The sequence below is a fragment of the Pelmatolapia mariae genome, linkage group LG3_W (assembly GCF_036321145.2).
Source record: "Pelmatolapia mariae isolate MD_Pm_ZW linkage group LG3_W, Pm_UMD_F_2, whole genome shotgun sequence".
Classification (NCBI taxonomy): Eukaryota; Metazoa; Chordata; class Actinopteri; order Cichliformes; family Cichlidae; genus Pelmatolapia; species Pelmatolapia mariae.
In genome coordinates, this window is record NC_086229.1 from 72321099 (window position 1) to 72342287 (window position 21189).

At 40.0% G+C, this 21189-nt stretch overlaps 1 protein-coding gene across 1 annotated transcript; it reads left to right on the forward strand.

The window, feature by feature from the left end:
* The first annotated feature begins 3464 nt into the window (after window positions 1-3464).
* On the forward strand, window positions 3465-18914 carry LOC135932566 (zinc finger protein 347-like). The gene is made up of 3 exons (XM_065470049.1): window positions 3465-3713; window positions 16918-17023; window positions 17482-18914. Exons 2-3 carry the CDS (start codon window positions 17006-17008, stop codon window positions 18892-18894), a joined length of 1431 nt encoding a protein of 476 aa, XP_065326121.1. The 5' UTR covers window positions 3465-3713; window positions 16918-17005; the 3' UTR covers window positions 18895-18914.
* Window positions 18915-21189: the final 2275 nt, after the last annotated feature.

Sequence of the window (21189 nt, forward strand, 5' to 3'; positions counted from 1 at the left end):
ATAACAAATGGCTGAATTAGATGAAATGTTAGCTGGTGGTTAAATGCATGAATTCCATCAATGTGCCATCAGATCAGACGCACTGCTTTTAGGTGTTGGGCTTGGCTCGACATCCTGGGGTGCGAGGGCCATCATATCGCTGCTTGCAGCTTTAATTATTATTATTATTATTATTATTATTATTATTATTATTATTATTATTATTACGGCAAATGAATCGGCCTTTTGAGGGCCTAAACATGCTCAAAAACTCATGAAATTTTGCACACGCGTCAGGCCTGGTGAAAATTTACGTATTTTAATGTCCGTAGACATGTCCAGGGAAAATTGGCTCAGTAGCGCCACCTAGAAAAATGAAAAATACGAGCCCCCGGTGTGGGAATGACCTACATGCATGAAACTCGGAACACATATCTAACGTTAGGAGACGCACAAAAAAGTCTATTATGGCCATGTCCTAAACTCAACAGGAAGTCCGCCATTTGGACGTGAATATGACATTTTGGCTCTAATTTTGCCATTTCCATGCCTCGAACTTTTTCGAACTCCTCCTTGGGATTTGGTCGTATAAGCTTCATATTTGGTCAGTGTCAACTACACACCTGGGCGATGTTAAATTGCGGAGCTTTTGAGTTTTCGCGATATGGTGAGGCCGTGGCGCCACGGCGAATTTCGATGGCTCGCCATGAAAATCTTATTGTCTCTCATTCCCTCATACATTTTCCGACGTGGACCAAAGAGCACACATATGATAAGGCTCCACCCCTGAACATATTTCAACCTCCATATTTGACACCAGGGACAGCGCCACCTAGTGGCAACAGGAAATGTCATGTTTTACACTTTGGTGTACAGTATTTTTATGGGTGACATCTGCAGCCTCAAATTTCTACAGGAAAGCCTTAAGCAGTTGGTCTTGGGTTACAGTGAAAACTGTGACTTTTCGCGAAAGGGTGTGACCCCTGCAGCATGGCGAACATTGATGTCTCGCCATGAAGAAACAAATTAGTATAACTCAATGAAATCCAGTCTGATCAGTACCAGACTTTACAGGCATGATGTCAGACCCGCCCTGAACAGATTGATGTGCCCATTGTCAGGAATACGTAGAGCGCCACCTAGTGGCAACAGGAAATGTCATGTCTTTCACTTTGTTATACTGATTTTCACGGGTTCACCGTGGCCACCTCAAAAGTGGTGAATATCACCATCAGTCCCTCGTGATGCTTCAGTGAGAAAATTGTGACTTTAAACTGAACAGCGCACCCTGGTGGCAACGCAGTTCACCATGAAAGATGAAGTGGCTTTTGAGGGGCTTGGAAAGTCTAAGAAGTCTTGAAATTTGGCGCACACCTCCAATGTGATGAGGGCTTTCTGGTTATGTGATCACTTTCATTGAATAGCGCAAAATAACTCCACAGCGCCCCCTACAAAATTTCAAAACAACAGCCCCTGCTCTGTGTTTTATCTATGAGTCTGAAACCTGGTAAGCTTATGGAAAATATCAAGATGTACAAAAAAGTCTCTTGGAGCAATATCCCAAATCCAACAGGAAGTCAGCCATTTTAAAATTAATGTGTAATTTTGGCGACATTTTCCCCTCTTTTCAGGCACCGTTCTTTGACGAATTCCTCCAAGGGATTTCATCAGATTGACGCAATCTCCTGTGTGTGGAATCTAAAGACCTTTGTGATGTTAAATTGCGAAGCTTTTTACGTTCAGGGAAACAGGGTGGTCATGGCGGCACGTGGAGTTTCAATCACTCGCCAAAAAGCAGTAATCTGCTATCACTCAAAAACACAATGTACAATCTCTCCCAAAGGTCGCAGGCGTGATGAGATTCAAGCTCGGAAATGTTTGTTATGCCATTTGTCAGTAATCGTTAGAGCGCCACCTAGTGGGAGGACTATAATCATGATTGAATGAGATGAAATGTTAGCTGATGGTTAAATGCGTGAATACCATCAATGTGACATCAGATCGGACGTGCTGGTTGTAGGTGTTTGGCGTGGCTCGACGCGATGGGGTGCGAGGGCCCTCATAACGCTGCTTGCAGCTTTAATTTTATATGTTATAGAAGTGACAGATTTATAAAGTGAGGCAAATTATCGTGATGTCACAATTGCAGGATGATCTACTAACAGTGTGCTTTAATTTATCTATGAAGAAGCCACTTCAGTAAAAATCAGCTTTCTGCTGAGAGCAGCAGCAATTAGTGGCTCAACAATACAGAGTAAGCTCTTGATTCATGCAAGTGTTTCTCTCTAAAAACAGCAGGGAAATTGGGATAAACAAGAGGAGGCTGAAGGAGAATCAAAATGCCTTCACTGAGCACTGTGCAAAGTGTTCTGAGGATCAGGACTCGGGTACAGATTTATCCAGAGGAGAGATGCATCAGTACAAACTGTTTCATCCTTTAAACCTGAACTCTGTGAACAGCTGACTGTTTGATGTGCTAAAGAACAGAAAACATTATTTCCCATCAGACTATGAGCAACATTCAGGCATGTAACACAGTAACACTTTTATTTTTTACATATTCAGCGGAAAGAGTTAGCTGTGTGCACTACAAAAAAAAAGAAGAAGTATAATTCATTTCTGCTTGGTTTCACATAAACTGTATTATTCAGGAAAAATAAGTGGGGCTCACCTCAAAACAATCAGTATAAACTCTGACTGGAGAGTTTTAGGACAGAGCCAAACTTTTGGAACTGAAATAACATCTTTGAACTTGTTTTGATAACATCTAACCCTAAAACAATAAACTGTACTCACTATCACAACCACAGCAGGAACAAGACAGGATTTTTTGTGTGGTAGATTTTGTGCAATTTGCAGTAAATTGTGCGCCACAGACTTTGTAATTTACATTTGTGTCACTCATTTAAATCTTCTTCTTCTGGAAGTAAAACTCTTACAAACAAATATGTCATAACTTTGAGTCACAAACTGACACTGAGTCTCTTCAGTAAATCCAGCAGCTTTTTAACATCAAAAGACGTCTTTGAGCTGCTGCAGATGTTAGTAAATCTGACCCTAAAGGTTCCTTCTTCTTTAAAATTCAAACTTTGTAATGAAAGGATATTTTTAACAGCCTGTTCTCGTTTATATGACCTCCATAAAACAACAGGGTTAGAACACATTGTGAAGGAAGTAAGATGTTTGTTTTGTAGTCCATCTTCTGCACAATGTAGTTTCAACAGGCGGACATCCGGTGTCACATCGTTACAGAGAGACCAGTGTAAGGCTGTTCCAATTCTTAGCACCGCTCCTCTCTTTTCCTGAGTCCTTAGAAAATCTCCTTCCCACGATGACGTTTTCATCGAGGCCAAGGAAAAGAATTTAGGGAAAGGAGATAGGCGCTAATTTTGAAATAACAACCCACGTGGTTACGTTGTGCAGCTGAGTCACGTGACCGCACAGCCACAAATCACAGCAGAGCCGGGAAAAGGGGGCGGAGCAAAGTGTGTGTGCAGGAGAGGAGTCGAGCAGAGAGAGCTGCTTTTTCATGAAACGGGAGTAAAGTAGTGAACTTACAGGAACATATACCACTACCAACGTTTGGATCGATATCTGCATCGATCTGCACACCCTTGTCTCCTGGATCGTAGCTGAGATCAGCGCGAACCACGTGGGTCTCTGCTCCCTGATCTGTTTCTTAAGACTTCCAGCTTCATCACGGAGTTTCTCTCGGTTTGTGGGCTCATCTAAAGGTAAGCACCGAGCTAACTTTAATGTGGGTTCAGTTTATGTTGAGTTTATCTCTGTTGAGAATAATAGATTGCTTGGTATACACTGGAGTTAGTCAGACTGTAGAGTTTGTGATTGCTTGCAACATTATATTATGGCGGTTGCTAGGGGGTAAGAATACATACAGAAGAATAGTCTTTGAATATGAACAAAAGGGTGCAGGGCAGGAGAACAGCCAACCCCCACCCCCACCCCCAGGACAGGAAGCCACAGGTACAAGCCTGGGGGAGGGCAATCAGCCTTTAGAATAGGACTTCAGATGATGATCTCCAGATGCATCTGTATTTTATTTTCTTCCAGCGCAAAATAAAGACGTCTGCTTTTTGAAGTAAAAGTCTCCGCCTGATCGCTACCATGAAAAAGAATCCGTGAAGGCGGCGTATTTCTTCTTCTTCTTTTTTTTAAAACACTGTTTAGTCTTAATGTTTATTGTGTATTATACACAAATGCAATAAGCAGCAGGTGCTTTAGGCATCTGGAAGCAACTGTATATACAATTCTAACATGTGATTAACTATTAGTTACTCAGTGTCACCCTTTCTATGCAAAACTAAGCAACTGAAAATAATCAATACTGCCTTAAAAGTGCACATATGTAATTTATATAATTACGTCACCACATCTGATTAGAGTAACATTAAGCAGTTTTATATTACACAGAACAACCACAACAGAGCTCTACAATTAATAACATCTAATTGCAGTAACTCTGACAATGGTCTGAACATCACTAATCATTACCGGTGCCCTTTTTTGAGTCTATCTGCTTTCCTCTCAATTTCTGTACATTATTTAAAACTCTTAATAAAGTGACATTTTCTCTATATTGTCAATGTACATCTCTGTTTCTAGGCTATACATTTTTTAATGTCTTCTAATTGTTTTTTTTTCACAAACAACAAATTAAACATACAAATAGTACAGCATACTGCTAAAAAAAAACCCTGAAACCCCACCAACCCATCTGCCAGAATTAAAGGAAAGAGAGGAGGAAAAAATGGAAAAAAGAAAGGGAAGGGGGGGTCAAGTTAGGCACTGTGACAAAAAACATTGACATTTACAGATGTATACATGCACACAATTGTACAGAGGCAGCTATTGTCAATCTTTCCATTTGTCAATAAATGTCAGAAATGGTTGCCAGGTAGTGTAGAAGCTGGACGTGGATTCTTTGAGTTTAAGATACTGCATAATGTCTGTGATCCATTGTGTGATCCATTGTGAACATGAAGGTGGAGAGGAGTCTTTCCAATGTAACAACACACGTCTCCTAGCTAACAGAGTGCAAAAGGCTATGGTTTTCAGCTTATGTTTGTTCAGATGCCTCCCCTGCGGACGGTACCGAATAGACCAGCAAAGGGACATGGATCAAATGGCTCTCCTAAAATTTTTGACAAAGTAGAGAAAACTGCCAAAACTGATGAAGCAAAACATATGTAGAAGAGTGGCTGGAGCCTGCTTAAATTTATCACAGGGAGGATCCAGATCTGATCTAAATCTGGACAGTTTAGTCTTTGACCAGTGTAGTCGATGAGCAATTTTAAACTGAATAACAATATGACGTTGGCATATTGAAGATGAATAGATCCATATAATTTTCAGCCAGTCTTCTCCTGAAATTTCAACATTTAAATCTTTTTCCCACTTTAATTTTAGATAATTGAGAGTGGTAGAACTTTGTTGGATTAGTTTATTATAGATGTTACCAATGATTTGTTTCTGATCAAATGGAACTTTAAAAATATCATCTAGCAGAGAGACCGGTGGACAAGAAAGGAACCAGTCAGTATGTGAGGATACAAAGGTTCGTAGTATCTAAAAACGTTATATTTGGGTATGGAGAACCTGTTTACCAGCTGTTCAAAAGAGGTAGATTTGTTGCTTATGTAAAGGTCTTGCATTGACAGAATACAATTTTTAAACTAGACCTGAAAGCCTCCACCGGATAAGGAGGGGGCATGGTTTCTAATAGCTGGTGCAAAGAGAGAAAGACTGTGTAGCCTGAAAGGTTTCCTATTCCAAATACGAATTGAGTTTATCACAACTGGATTAGAAGTATAGTAAGAGACTGGCCTGACTGAAGGGATCTCGGCGCACAGCAGTGCTCGCAGAGACACTTGTCCAAAGGATGAGCTCTCCAGGAGGAGCCAGCTTGGAACCACCAGATGATAAGTGTCATGCATCCAGTGTAGGAGTACCCTGATATTGGCTAACCAATAATAAAACAGAAGGTTAGGCAGAGCCAGTCCACCCTGTGAGCGTGGCCTTTGCAGGATGCTCTTTCTTATACGTGGGTTGTTCTTGTTCTAAATGAATGATGATATTAACTTGTCTAGAGAGCTGAAGAAATGTTTGGTCAGATATATAGGGAGGTTTTGGAATAGATAAAGGAGCCTTGGCAATAGGGTCTTTTAATTATATTAATCCTCCCACAGAGGGAAAGGGATAATAAGTTCCAGTACTGGATGTCCTTTTCCGACTCTTCAACATTGGCAGGTAGTTTATTTTATAAAGATCTTTGTAACAGCTGGAGATCCAGATTTCGAGGTATTTAAACTTTTTATTATTTATTTTGAATGGTATTAGATTAAATGGGAGATTTTTTGCAGCTCCATTGATTGGGATGAATTCACTTTTCTGACGATTTATTTTGTAGGCAGACATTGAACCGAATCTTTGCAGAGTGCTTAGTAGTTTCGAGGTGTTTTAGGGTGGGGTCAGTTATAAAAAGCAATAGATCGTTTGCGTAAAGTGAAACTTTGTATTCTTGGCCTCCTCTGACAACTCCTGTGATACTGGTTCTTGCCGTATGGCTCTATAGCAATGAAAAACAAAAGTGGAGATAGGGGGCAGCCCTGCATAGTGCCCCTATGGAGTTTAAAATAAGAAGAGATCGTATCATTAGTACGCACAGCTGCCATTGTGAATTGTAGAGAGTTTTACCCACGATATGAATCTGGGGCCAAAAGCAAATTTGCTCAAACTATAGAAAAGGTAGTCCCACTCCACCCGGTTGAAGGCCTTCTCAGCATCAAGTGACAGTAGGGCTTTAGGTGTATCGGTTGAGGGAGGGTCATGAATTATACTTAAGACGTGTCTAATGTTGAAGAAAGACTGTCTGCCCTTGATAAAGCCGGTTTGGTCTGTGGAGATGATTGTTGGTAAAACGACCTCTAAGCGTTGTGATAAAATTTTTGTGAGAATCTTTGCATTGGTGTTTTGCAGTGAAATCGGCCGGTATGAGCTACATTGGAGAGGGTCTTTGTTCTTTTTCAGAATGAGTGAAATAACCGCTTGTCTCATAGTTGGAGGAAGAGTGCCAGATGAATAGGACTTTAAAAAGACTGACAGCAGAAGTGGTGCAAGTTTGTTAGAAAATGTTTTTAAAAAACCATCTGGTCCAGGGGACTTTGCATTCCACCAATCGCCGACATGACCTCCTGGATAGAGAGGTCCCTTTCGAGTTCGGTAACCAGTTTCGGGTCAACTGTGGTTAAACTAAGGTAACTAAAGAAATTATCAATAGCAGACCTATCTTGGCGTGATTCTGCGGTATATAAATAAGAGTAAAATTGTTGGAGGCAGGAGTTGATTTCTGCGTGGTCGGTATGCTTTAGGCCCTGTTCATCAGCTTTTTCAGAGATGAACTGTTTGGATGACTTTTGACCTATTTGATGTGCTAATTTTCTCCCTCAAGACCCCGTGAGACCCTCAAAATTTAATTTTGAGGGTCTGACGTTCTTTAAGGTTGCTTTCTGATGGTGAGTGACTGTAGTTTATATCTACATCTATGATACAAAATATCATCTAATAGCTGTTTCAAGTGCTCAGTGTCAGCTTTTTTTCTTGCTGCTGAAAATGAGATAATTTGGCCCCGAAGATAGGCTTTCAGTGACTGCTGTATGACTGAAAAATACATCCCAGGGGTCGGGTTTGGTTCAAGAAAGTCTCTAATCTCAGATTTTGTAAAATTCAGGAATGCTTCGTTAGAGGAAGAGCACGTTTATCAATAAAAAAAATAATCTATCCAAGAGAATGTTTTGTGGACAGGAGAGTAGTAGGAGTATGCCCTTGATGGAAGGTTATGAAAATGCCAAATGTCAACAATGCCGTGGTATTGGAGAAAGCATTTAATAATTTCTGCGGATTTTGATTTAGGAGTATCCTTATTAGAGCATCGGTCTAGGCTAGAGAGCACAGCTAAGATGAGATTGTGTGTTGTCATATCTGCAATTTGTGAGAGTAAATTGACAAGGAAGTTTTCATCATCCCAGTTGGGAGCATAAATGCTGGCTAAAATTAGTCTGAGTCCATAAAGTTGGCCAGCCACAATAATATAATGGCCCATAGGATCAGATAAAATTCTCGATACAGCAAAAGGGATGCTTTTACCAATATGGATGGCCACCCCTCTTGTCTTAGAGTTAAAGTTGGAATGGAATGTTTGACCAACCCAACCATTCTTCAGTCTATGTTGGTCTGCTATACAAAGGTGAGTCTCGTGCAGAAAAGATGTGTCAGCCTTGAGATTTTTGAGGTGTATAAGCACCTTTTTGCGCTTAACAGGGTGATTCATAGATTTAATGTTCCATCTTACAAAGTTGGCTGAATAACCAGTACGCTTCGCCTGTTTGTTGACAGCAGCCATAAAGTTATCTAATCAGAGAACAACATTATGCATGAATATGCACCCCCAGACTCCAAAAGGAGAAAAAAGAAAGAAAGAAAAGTAAAAAAAAAACATTCTGGCAGTGTCCCAAACCCTGTCACCATGTAGTTCCCGGTGACTGTGAATCCCCATCTGAACAAGACCACACATTGGAATGCTGGCATTGGGGAAACACTAGGACCAAGAAAAAACAAAAAACAAGAAACAAAACCGGCAACCGCCTGGCTATCACTCAGAATGAAATAACATAGCACCTTTATAAATACCTTAAGTAGTGCAAATGTCATTTATCCAGCCTTAACATGATGTGGCATTAACGAAGTAATGACACTGTCCACCAAACCCTGCGTCTTGCGAAGCTTCATCATCGGGGACTGGCTAGAAACAAGTCAGTCAGGAGGGGAACTTCACCCGGTAGTTTCACTTGGTAAGATGACGTTTTTCATGTATACCATTGCCTTCTCTGGATCCAGAAACTCCTTACACTCGCCCCTAAAAGATATACGCAGTCTCTCTGGAAACATTATTCCATAGCAGACATCTTGACGCCCTCAAAGCAGGTTCCTCACATCGTTAAAAGCGGAGCAAGCTTTGGCAATGCTCGCAGTGTAATCAGGGAAGATGGCCACAGGGTTCCCCTTGTATTGCAACTAGGGCTGCCACAAACGATTATTATGATAGTCGACTAGTCGCCGATTATTTTTGCGATTAGTCGACTAATCAGAGCATGCATCCTTTGGACGTAAAATGCACCAGCATGCATCTGCTCTTATATAACTATCATTAGCTTACAGCTTTAAGTGTTTAAGGTATGTGCTAAATAAAAATAAAGACAAGATGAAAGTTTATTAAATTTTAATAAAATTTGCAGATTGTTTCAGTGAAGTTTAATAAACTCCTTGCTATCTAAAATATAACTGGACACCGGAGTATAGAGATTGAAAATGTGACGTCATTGAGGGGTAAAACCGCAAAGGATTGTGGGAACCCAAGGCAAGAGGTACTAGCGCACGCAGGCTTTCAATTGAAATAAGTTACACAGCGATAAAAAGAAACAAAAAATGGCAAGAAGCTGTTGCATTGTTAATTGCAATAGCCAGTCGCATGACAGTCTCGGGAAGCCGACGGGTAAAGAGATCGGTTGTTATCGGATTACGTCGTTAAGGAGAAATTGTTCAAGCCATGTTTCCGAAGTAAAAAGAGGCGACGGATGGCCTGGATTGCAGCCATTCAAAGACCAAATATAACGTCCAGAACACTCCAGCTCACAGGTTAGTCTGCTCCAAGCATTCCCACAAAGGTCAGTGTTTTGTAGGAGTTAATACGTCATTTTTCATATTTAATTAGTGACGTAGGTTACAAGCAAGTCTGGTGCTAAACAGAAATTGTCGCGCTATGCTCCTTTGTTTATTGTGCATAAATAGTGAATTGTCCTGACACAATATTGCGTTTATTACCACGGTACATTGACAAAAACATATACTTTTATTCACAGGGTAAAACAGTTGTTTTGTATCACTAATTGTCCAGTGCGATTACAGCATACAATATTATTGTCACTGCTACATTTCTGTGATGCGTACCTGAAGTCATTTCCACTACTAATTAATTACTGTTGAGCTCAAAGGTTATATTAATAAACGGTGAATGAGTGTGTATTTATGAGGACGATTTGTGAGACTGGTAAACTTATGATACGTATGATGGTCTTTCGTTCTACACGGTGCATTTCAAGGTCCTGCACCCATCTGTCAGTAAACTGTACCTGGGCTTGTTGCAGTGACCTGAAGTTAAACTTCATGAGTGTATGCACTCACTCCAAGAACCATATAATTATAAATATGATCGTGGTGAAAGTGGGCAGCACACTAACGTCTTTTGTCTACTCTGTGTGCTCGTAAGGGTCTGACCCTTTCACTCCTTTGATTTTTTTCCTCGTATCTTTTCTTTGCCTTTTCGTCGAGTCTGTCTTTGTACGGACCGCCGTTGTTCTCCTTCGTTTTGTACAATCCTTTTTTGTGTGGCAAAGAAAAACCAAGAAGGTATTGGAACCGGAGAATGAACGTCTTGCGGTGCTTCAAATGCTTGCATTTGATGCGGTACTTGGATTGTTTTGCCTTGGGTTACCGGCATGCAATGCGCGAAAGTCACGTGGTCTGTCAATCTCTATATTCTCGAGCATCTCACACTTCTGATAATCAGTTGTCTGTTTGACGTTTATTCAGCCGTGTATAAACTATAACTTTAATCTCAGCCAAACCAATTTACTCAGGAACAAATAAAATACTAAAAAAAGCTAAACAATAACATGTTTAGGTTATCTAAGTGACTTATGTATGTTTAACCTCAGTAGCGAAAGACGGCGGTGGGTTTGAAAACGATTTGCCGGGAGTCCGGTGTTCTCACCGGCTCTAGTGAGCCTTGCCCCCGGCTAGCTATCGAGCTAGTGGGTAACAGACGTCTCCGAAAACGTCGGAACGCTTTTGAAAATATGTGGTGTCTTGATAAACTGAGCAGATATTTGAGGTTTACACAGCTACATTCTCGCCTGAAAATATGTTAAAAGTTTATTTTGTGACCCGGAAAGAATAATAAGAGTAGTATTAACACTAACTAGCTGCCGTCATTGTTGGAAACTGAGCTGGGCTGCGCTATGAATTCTGGGAGAGAGTTACTTCTTCTTCTTCTTCGGGGTTTAACGGCAGCTGGCATCCTTGTACATGCAGTGCTGCCATCTTCTGTTTCAGTCCGTTATTACACTCTTAAATCCTACTACTTATTCCTGCATCTTTTGTGATCTTACAAAGCTTCAAACGACGCGTCGACTATTAAATCAGTCGTCGACGATTTTGATAGTCGATGTAATCGTGACTAGTCGATTAATCGTGGCAGCCCTAATTGCAACTGACCCCGCTCCCGGGCCTGCTGTAGCACATTGACGCAGTCTTGGTAGTAATGGAGTTTGGTGATGATAACTCGAGGTTTCCCGTTAGATTTTCTGGGAGCAAGGTCTCTATATGTGTGTGGTCCACCAGGATTTCTTTATTTCTTTGCAGAACATCTTTCAATAGAGTAGAAACTGAGCTGGTCGAGCTGGAACCGGCATCCTCCGCAACATGGAGCTAGGCGACGAGCTCCCACTTGCCCCTCGGGCCGTTATACTTATATTTCCAGAGTTTAGATGCCATTCCGGTTGTAACCACTGGTCCGTTTTTCCCCGTCGGTCACAGGTTTTACGGGGAGTGATAGGTCATTTAAATTAGCCTTTAAAAGGGGCTTGGGATTGTTAAAATATAAGCTAGCCAGGCGTGAGCCCAGTCCAACACGTCTTACTCCATTGTTGGCTCACTAGCGCCCCTGAAGTCAGTGTACTTCAACAGCTCCTGAATGAAGTCTTCTGCTGCTCTCCTTGGCTCTCTCACCCCCCAAAGAGATTAGGCACTAAGAGAAATCAGTCTGTAATCCTACAAAAAAGATCTGTGAAAAGAAAATGTTTTATTGTTCTTCTACTTCTTCTATCTGGAAATGTGCAACCTAATCCCGGTCCAGATTGCAAATGCTTAAGTACTCCTTGTGATTTTAAAACTCGAACAGGTCTTGGTATCACTCATTTAAATGTCAGAAGTCTTCTTCCCAAACTTGATTTTGTGAAAATTTGGATGAAAGAGTTAGATACCGATATTCTTATATTATCAGAAACCTGGCTTACAAAATCAATTACTGACAAAGACATTGCAATAACGGGCTATAATCTTTTCCGTTGCGACCGCCCCAGAAAGGGTGGCGGTGTTGCAATTTATGTAAAAAGTAAATTCCATGTTACTGTCGATTCATCTGTATCTGTTTGTAAACAGTTTGAACTTCTTGCACTCAAGCTCCAACTTTTCAAGGGCTATTTTATTACCATTGTGGGCTGTTATAGACCCCCCATCGGCTAGTAGCGAGGCTTTAGTTTCACTTAGTGAAAAACTGTCTACTTTAAATTTTAATTAAATTGTGCTGGCCGGAGATTTCAACTGGGACTGGTTGTCCTCTGCCTCAGACAGTTTTAAATCCATGTGTGATTCATATAATCTCACACAACTAATTTACAGCACAACTCGTCCAAATCTTAAATGCCCAGAAAAATCATCACTTATTGATTTATTTTTAACTAATATGCCGTATAAATATTCTCATACTGGGGTTTTTGCAAATGATATCAGTGATCACTGTGTGGTAGCTGTAGTGAGGCAATCGAAGCTCCCAAAATCAAGGCCACAAATAGTTTTTAAACGAGATTTTAAGCATTTCTGTGAGCAAGCTTTCTTTCATGATTTATGGGACTATAACCGGAATAGAATCTACCTGATAACTGATCTTGAGCTGGCATGGAATTATTTTTATGACACTTTTATCAAAATTATAAATAAACATGCCCCCATGCGCAAATTTAGAGTAAAATGCAGAAACAACCCTTGGTTTTCTCCTCAGCTCTCCAGTCTACTGAAAAAAAGGGATGCTGCCTGGGCTAAGGCCAGAAAAACTAAATCCGAAGTGGATTGGCTGATTTTTAGACAGCTCAGAAACCGTTCAACTTCCTTAATTAAAAAGGCCAAATCAGAATTCTATCTTTCAAAAACTACTAAACATTTGAACGATCCTAAAAAATTCTGGAAAATAATAAAATCTTCTTATGGGGACATAACTACAAATGAGATGCCAACTTTTGTTGTAAAAGACTCCTGCACTTTAACAGAGAAATGTGACATTCTAAACAGCTTTAATGAGCATTTTGTTTCTTCAGGATCTCTATTTGAATCTTTATATCCAGATTTAAAACAACTTAGTCAACAAGAGGCTCTCTCTGCAACCGCTCAAACTGAATCTGTGGTCCAACCCTTCAGTTTTTCTCCACTAAATGTTTTTGAGGTCCATAGGGCTTTAAATCTGTTGGATCTAAATAAATCTGCAGGACCAGATCAACTTGATCCCTATTTTCTTAAGTTGGCTGCAGATTTTATAGCAGAACCAATAACTTACATTTTTAATCTTAGCCTCTCGAACAGTGAGATCCCTGTAATATGGAAATCTGCCTATGTTCTCCCTTTGCTGAAAGGAGGTGATCCTTCAGATATTAATAACTACAGGCCCATATCTAAATTGTGTGTTCTAGCAAAAGTTCTAGAAAAGTTCATTAGTGAACAACTGAAAGACTTTTTGGACAAAAATTCAGTTCTTTCCCAACATCAGTCAGGATTCAGAAAACAACACAGCACAATAACTGCTGCTATTAAAGTGGTTAATGACATCGTTGATTCAATGGACTGCAAAAAATACTGTGCTGCTCTTTTTCTTGACTTGTCAAAGGCTTTTGATACAGTTGACCATGCTATTTTATTAAATAGACTAAACTATATTGGTCTATCTGTAAATGCTGTAAGTTGGTTTTCAAATTACTTGTCAGCAAGAAAACAGTGTGTCCATGCTGCTGGGTCTTCTTCCTCTTTTCTCCCAGTATCCAAAGGAGTTCCGCAGGGCTCCATATTAGGGCCATTGCTATTTTCTCTTTACATAAACAACCTTTGTGATAATTTGTCAAATGCAGCATTTCATCTTTATGCAGATGATACAATTATTTATTGTTCATCCCCTTCAGTAGCACAATCCCTGCAATTTCTGCAGTCTGCCTTTGATGTCGTTCAGTCCCATTTAACTCAACTTAAGTTGGTGTTAAATCCAGAGAAATCCAAGTTCATGTTATTCTCAAATGGCAAAGAGTTGTTAGCTACGTCTCCTAAGATTAAAACAATTCAAAGAACTGAAATTGAAATGGTCACATCTTACAAGTATCTAGGGATCATTATAGATCAGAATTTGTCATTTAAAACTCACATTCAAAGGCTTGTGTCAAAGTTAAAACTAAAACTAGGTTACTTTTTTAGAAATCAATCCTGTTTCTCCCTCCAAGTGAGAAAACACTTGATTCATGCAACTTTTTTACCTTTATTGGATTATGGTGACCTGCTTTTTATGAATGCACCTGCCCACTACCTAAAGAGGTTGGATACTGTGTACCATTGTGCTTTACGTTTTATTACTGGCTATGGAAATCGTGTACATCATTGTTCTTTGTATGCTGCTGCTAAATGTCCATCTTTGCATATTCGCAGACTCTCCCATTGGTTGATCTTTATCGATAAATCTCTCCTTGGGCTGGTTCCATCTTATTTATGTGTTTATATGTGTAAAAACCACAACCAATACAGCCTTCATTCGCACAATATCATACAATTGATTGTCCCAAAAATCAGAACAGAATTGGAGAAAAAGGCTTTTAAATACGCTGCCCCTGCTTCCTGGAATAATCTGCAGAAGGAACTGAAATTATCAGAATTGGTTACCTTGGGAGAGTTTAAGTCTGTCTTAAAGGAACAAGAGAACAGCTCTTTTACTCAGTGTGATTGTTTTTAATGTACTCTTAATTTGATCTGTTATTGTATATTTTACACATGTTGGTATGGGATATTGTATTTGTTTTAAATGTTATATACCTATGTGGTATGTGACTTTTGTTGCCATGATGCCAGGTCTCTCTTGGAAATGAGATTTTAACCTGAATAAATAAAGGACATCAGCTGTGGATATAATATGGACTCTATTATTAAATGAAAAGAACAAATTAGACTACACTACTGAAACGTTCTGCTGATGTTTTTAAAGTTTCCATGTTACCAGGCTGTAGAGGGCTCTGAAGATTTAAACAGTTTTAGATCCATTACACTCACAGTCTTATGTTAAAATCTCAAAGGACAGCATGATATGTTTGATATTAACAGTAACTCTGGGCTTCTGTAGCGTGTGCAGCTGATCTCATCGCTGTCTAAAAATGGATAAAAACAAACATAAGAAGTGCTGAATCCTTCAATAACACAGACTATTAGAGTAGCAGGTGTGTAGCATCGCTAACTAACTAGCAACAAGCCTCCAACACAGTGCGTATGCTAGCGGCTAATCTAGCTAACGAATTAACAACAAAGTGACTTTAGAACTATAAGATGATAAGCTGTGTGTCTTTTTTTATAACAGTGACATGGTTGTATTTACCTTAATTAAATGAGTCGTCAGTCGTGGTAAACCAACAAAAAAACTCGAGCAGCCGGGCTACATAAAAAGTGTAGGGGGGCGTGTTTGCGGTCATGTCCAGCGGGTGTGTGGGCCGAGCGTTACACAGTCGCTCCACCTTAAGTCACTACTGCGCAGACTCTGGCTCCAAATTTGCAAGATGGCAGCCTCCACAAGCGGGATATTTTGGCTTCATTTTTGCACAATGGTAAGAGGCGGAGTCGCGTCGTCCATGTTTTCTACTTCAATGATATGTAAGCATGTAAAACCTGCAGACAGTCAGATTAACAGTATTGTGTTTCTATCTGCCATTCTGCAATTCATCTCATGTAAACAATAAGGTGGCGCACAGCTTGACGTGAAAAAAGGCACATACCTTTGACATTGCGTGACGAACTCTGTATTCCTCGTCCACGCGTAAACGCAAAACAGGAGTTTTTACAAATCTGTGTTTTCTGTGATTTGAAACGCCGTTTACGTGTGGACGAAAGCTGCATTTCCAAAAATCCCCTTGTAGGTGTGGACAAAGCGTGAAAGAGTTAGTAGTGTATTTTATTACTACCTGTAATTTATTTATTATTATTATTTATTAATCGTATTTGCTTAATTTTTTACTAAATGTTTGAGGTGTGAAATGAACAACAATGGAGCAACATATGGGTGTGTGTGTGGTTGGTGGATGTGTTTGTGTGTGCGTGCGTGCGTGCGAACATTTTTCTTGTAAACAAAGGAGGTCCCAGCAAAAAAAGTTTGGGAACCACTGGTTTAAAAACTTAAAATCTTTGGCCTTCTTCGTTCCTTCACTGGATTTTAAACTCAGTTAAGGAACGAAGGGGTTTTTTAAACCCCCTCGTGATGTGTGCCACTTCCTCTATGTCCTCTATTTGTACCACCATATGGAGAACCACAATAGCCACACACATCGAAATACACAATTCTTAGATGCTTAGATGATGAATTGTAGAATAAATTCTCCATTTGTAAAATAATTTTAGAATTCCACATTAACAAAGTGAGTTTCAAAATGTTTTTTAAAAACCTCATTACCATCCTAGGGGAGCTAGGATGGTAATGAGGTGCTTGAAATGTTGTAGCTGGCTGAGTTTATACTGCTACCATTGAGACTGATCGGGACTCTGTCTTTGTGGATCTATGGAAGTCCATATATACAGGGTGTAGCATCCCCTGGGTAAAGGCGGTGATATGGAGGGGGTCAGTGGTTTTTCCCTTTCACGCTCTTGTAGGCAACTAATGACTTTCTTTTTGTAGTTGCTTCTGGGGTTTCACCTTGAAGATTCATAGGTATTGTTGTCACTGAGGAGTTTAGTCATGTTTATTTGCTCTGCTTATTTTTGTCAGGGACAAAATACATATATATACTTTTTGTGTCCCAGCTGAGTAACAGGAGGAGAAGAGTCTGGTGGTGCAGCAGAGGAACAATTTCAGCCATTTGGACTCAGCTCAGCCACTACAGAGGAAACAATGACTTCAACACAAAAGGTTTGAAAAATATCACAGTTACACTGTTATTGAAACGGTGTGCACAGCTAGTTGGTTTTTAAAAACCTATTAACAGCAGCTTTTTCTTTTCCATCCTGGGCTTCTCCATATATACAGAATCTGCATTCACAACCAAAAACCACAGAAGTTACAAGAAAATACAAAGATCATATTTTCTCTACACACATTGAAACAACAATATCATCAGTTGAATTAAAAAAAAATTCTGAAGTAAAAGAGTTTCTCTACTGACATCAATATTTTTTCAATAATTTCATTTTCATTACAACTCTCATTGTAGCACATCATTGTAATGTGATACTATCACCAGAAGGTGGTGGTAACACACCTACAATGTGTTTTTGTTGACATGTTTGATTCCACCAATGGAGAGAATTTCAGTTTGTTCCACGACTGCATTTCACTCACTGCCTCTGTTTGTATCTCTGTCACTGCAGGACCAACATGGAGCGAGAAGTCAGCGCTCTCAGGAGGCCGACAAACCTCACAGAAGAAAGGGAGAGAAAACATACAGCTGTGATGAGTGTGGGAAGGATTTTACCCGGACTGACAACCTAAAAACACACCAACTCATCCACAGTGGAGTTAAAGCATACAGCTGTGACTTTTGTGGAAAGTCTTTTACTGAGGCTGGAAACTTAAAAACGCACCAACTCATCCACAGTGGAGTTAAACCTTACAGCTGTGAGTTGTGTGGAAAGTCTTTTACCCAGGCTGGAGACTTAAAAAGACACCAACTCGTCCACAGTGGATTTAAAGCGTACAGCTGTGACTTGTGTGGAAAGTCTTTTACCCTGGCTGGACACTTAAAAACTCACCAACTCATCCACAGTGGATTTAAAGCCTACAACTGTGACCTGTGTGGAAAGTCTTTTACCCATGCTCAAAGCCTAAAAAAACACAAAGTCATCCACAGTGGGGTTAAACCTTTCAGCTGTGAGTTGTGTGGAAAGTCTTTTACCCAGGCTGGAAACTTAAAAAAACACCAAATCATCCACAGTGGATTTAAAGCATACAGTTGTGACTTGTGTGGGAAGTCTTTTACCCAGGCTGAAAACTTAAAAACACACCAACTCATCCACAGTGGATTTAAAGCGTACAACTGTGACCTGTGTGGAAAATCTTTTACCCAGGCTGGAAACTTAAAAAAACACCAGGTCATCCACAGTGGAGTTAAACCTTTCAGCTGTGAGTTGTGTGGAAAGTCTTTTACCCAGGCTGGAGACTTAAAAACTCACCAGGTCATCCACAGTGGAGTTAAACCTTTCAGCTGTGAGTTGTGTGGAAAGTCTTTTACCCAGGCTGGAGACTTGAAAACTCACCAACTCATCCACAGTGGAGTTAAAGCTTACAGCTGTGACTTGTGTGGAAAGTCTTTTACCCTGGCTGGAGACTTAAAAACTCACCAACTCATCCACAGTGGAGTTAAAGCACACAGCTGTGAGTTGTGTGGAAAGTCTTTTACCCTGGCTGCACACTTAAAAAAACACCAACTCACCCACAGTGGAGTTAAAGCACACAGCTGTAAGTTGTGTGGTAAAGCTTTTGCTCATAATGTTGGTTTACAGAGGCATCTAGTTACCCACTCTGGAATTAAGGCGTACAGCTGCGACTTTTGTGGAAAAAGTTTCAGCAACAAACACTACCGAAATATTCACCTACGGATTCACACTGGAAATGATGCTTACTGCTGTGATCAGTGTGGGAAACTGTTTGCAACAGGTGCACAGTTAAAAATACACATGTTTAGCCACACTGAGGAGAGACCTTATGAATGTGACCTGTGTGAGAAGACTTTTAAAGCTTCACATCAGCTGAAAAAACACCAACAGATCCACACTAGAAAGTAACTCTACAAGTGCAGTTACTGTGAGGTATGTATTTATCCTTTTATCCTGTAATTTTAACCTGATTGTTTGGAACAAGTCTGATCAGTATACTTATGGAGTTATACTGAATGAGCTGTTCAGAAAAATGAAGAATCATTTTCGCTCAGTAAGCTGAGTGTTGTAATGTAAAATGTAATTGGACGTTGGCAGACATGCTTTTTATTTCAGGCGACGTTCAGGATAAAAACGTTGAAGGAATTCCCTGACTCACACTGTCTTTGTTTAGAAGTGGAGCAAAGCACATGGATCCAGTTCTCAACCCTGTGGTGGTGGGAAAGAGTTTCTCTGTGACCTTTGTGGAAAAACTTCCAATCATCAACGGGACCAAAAAACCTCATCAACGTAGACACACTGGAGACAAAATGAACTACTGCAAAGAATGTGGGAGAGGCTTCCACACACCAAGTACATTAAAAATACATGAACTCTTCCACAGTGGGGTCAAAAAGCACATCTGTGACCAGTGTGGGTCATCCTTCACCACTGCACATGAGCTTAATGAAAAAGCATAAGGGAATCCACACAGGAGAGACACCATACAAGTGCAGACACTGTGACAAAAGCTTCTCACAATCAGGTCATCGTAACAAATATGAACATACACACATGGAAGTGAACTTCAGCTGTGACCAGTGTGACAAGAGCTTCAGGAATGTCAGTTCATACTCCAAACACAAACGATCCCACACTGTAAATAAACTGTTTCACTGTTACCAATGTGCAAAAACATTCACTTCATTATCTGCTCTGTGCAAACATCAGCCTGATCATGCAGGACTGAAATCACTGGATCACAATGAATCTGAAGAGAGAGAAAGATCCTCTTCTGGTTTCAGGGTCAGACTTAAAAACCTTGAGATCAGGCTCCACAGAGTTCAGATGGAATCTCCTGTAAAGAGTGTCAGCTGATGTCACACTTGGATCTGATGAGGTAGCTCTGATTTCTGGACCTGCAGTGAATAATCCTGAATGTTACATTTAGGAAGCTGCATGTATAGATATGTATATGAAGTTTATATTTTTTCCTTTGAGGGATTTTAATTCTCTTAAATGTTATCCCTGTTACATTTTATTCTTTGTTCCCTTAGGACACAGTAGTGTTTAGTAGTTGTATTCATGTTATGTGTTACCTCAGTTAAATTTCGATCCTTCATTCATATTTAATCTTTTGCTGTGGTAATCCCTTCTCTTAAATCATTTTCTCCCAAAACTGCAAATATTTTCACACCAGTTGCTCTAAAACTTCCCAAATGAACTAAATCTGTCCACCAGCTTTGAAACAACACCTGCTGTGACTTTATGTCCAGAAAAAAGAAACTCAAGCTAAACTGGTTTTGGGCTGTACTTCCATATAATACCAGTTTGTACCAGAAGATGAAGCAGTGAGTCAGTGTAACCTTTATTTAATTAGGCAAAGGCCACATTCGTATTCACAGTGGCAGCAAAGAAATGTTGAAAGGTAAAAACAGCAGCACACATCAGGACCATTTTAAAGATCACAGGTGACTTTTACTTAATTCAAATTCAAATTCCTTCAAATTTTGGCTTCTTTCACTTTAGTGTATTTACTGTATCCTTGAAGTCCACGTGTTGTTTTTTAACGAATTAATTTTGATCCACATGTTCTGCAGCTGTTTTCCTGTTGATTTGAAGTTTGTATTATGAAATCCTGATAATGTTAAAGTGTTAGTTATATTTGATGAACTCTGTGTAACGTTTGTCTTATTAAACAGTTTGGTGTGAAAAATGAATAATTGGTCTCACAACAAGTAGTTTGAGCCATGATTTCAGATTCAAACTAATTTAACTGTTTTCAGTGGAACATGTGGAGGTTTATCAGAGGAGGAGACTTGGCTGTTCTCCACTCACACAGAACAGGGTTCCTGCAGCTCATTAAAAACTCTGAAATGATCTTCAAGGACAAAACTATTAGATTTTTCTCAAAAACGTGCTGTGGGCATGATGTTTTTAGAGAGTGTGTTTAAGATGCATTGTGATTAACATCTCACACATTCCAATAAAGCAGATGTTCTTGCATTGCAAAGCCCCGGCCATTTTTCAGCACATCCTCGATAGCTGCGTCCTCACACTGCATATGCTGTTTCCTATCTGGATGATGTCGTCATTCATGGTGATACCTCGGTGGAGAATGTGCAGTGGTTGGTTACAGTCCCGTTTTCCCTGAGGCAGGCAGGGCTGATGGCAAACCCGAAGAAGTGTGTGGTTGGATGGAGGGAGGTACAGAGTTCTTTGGTA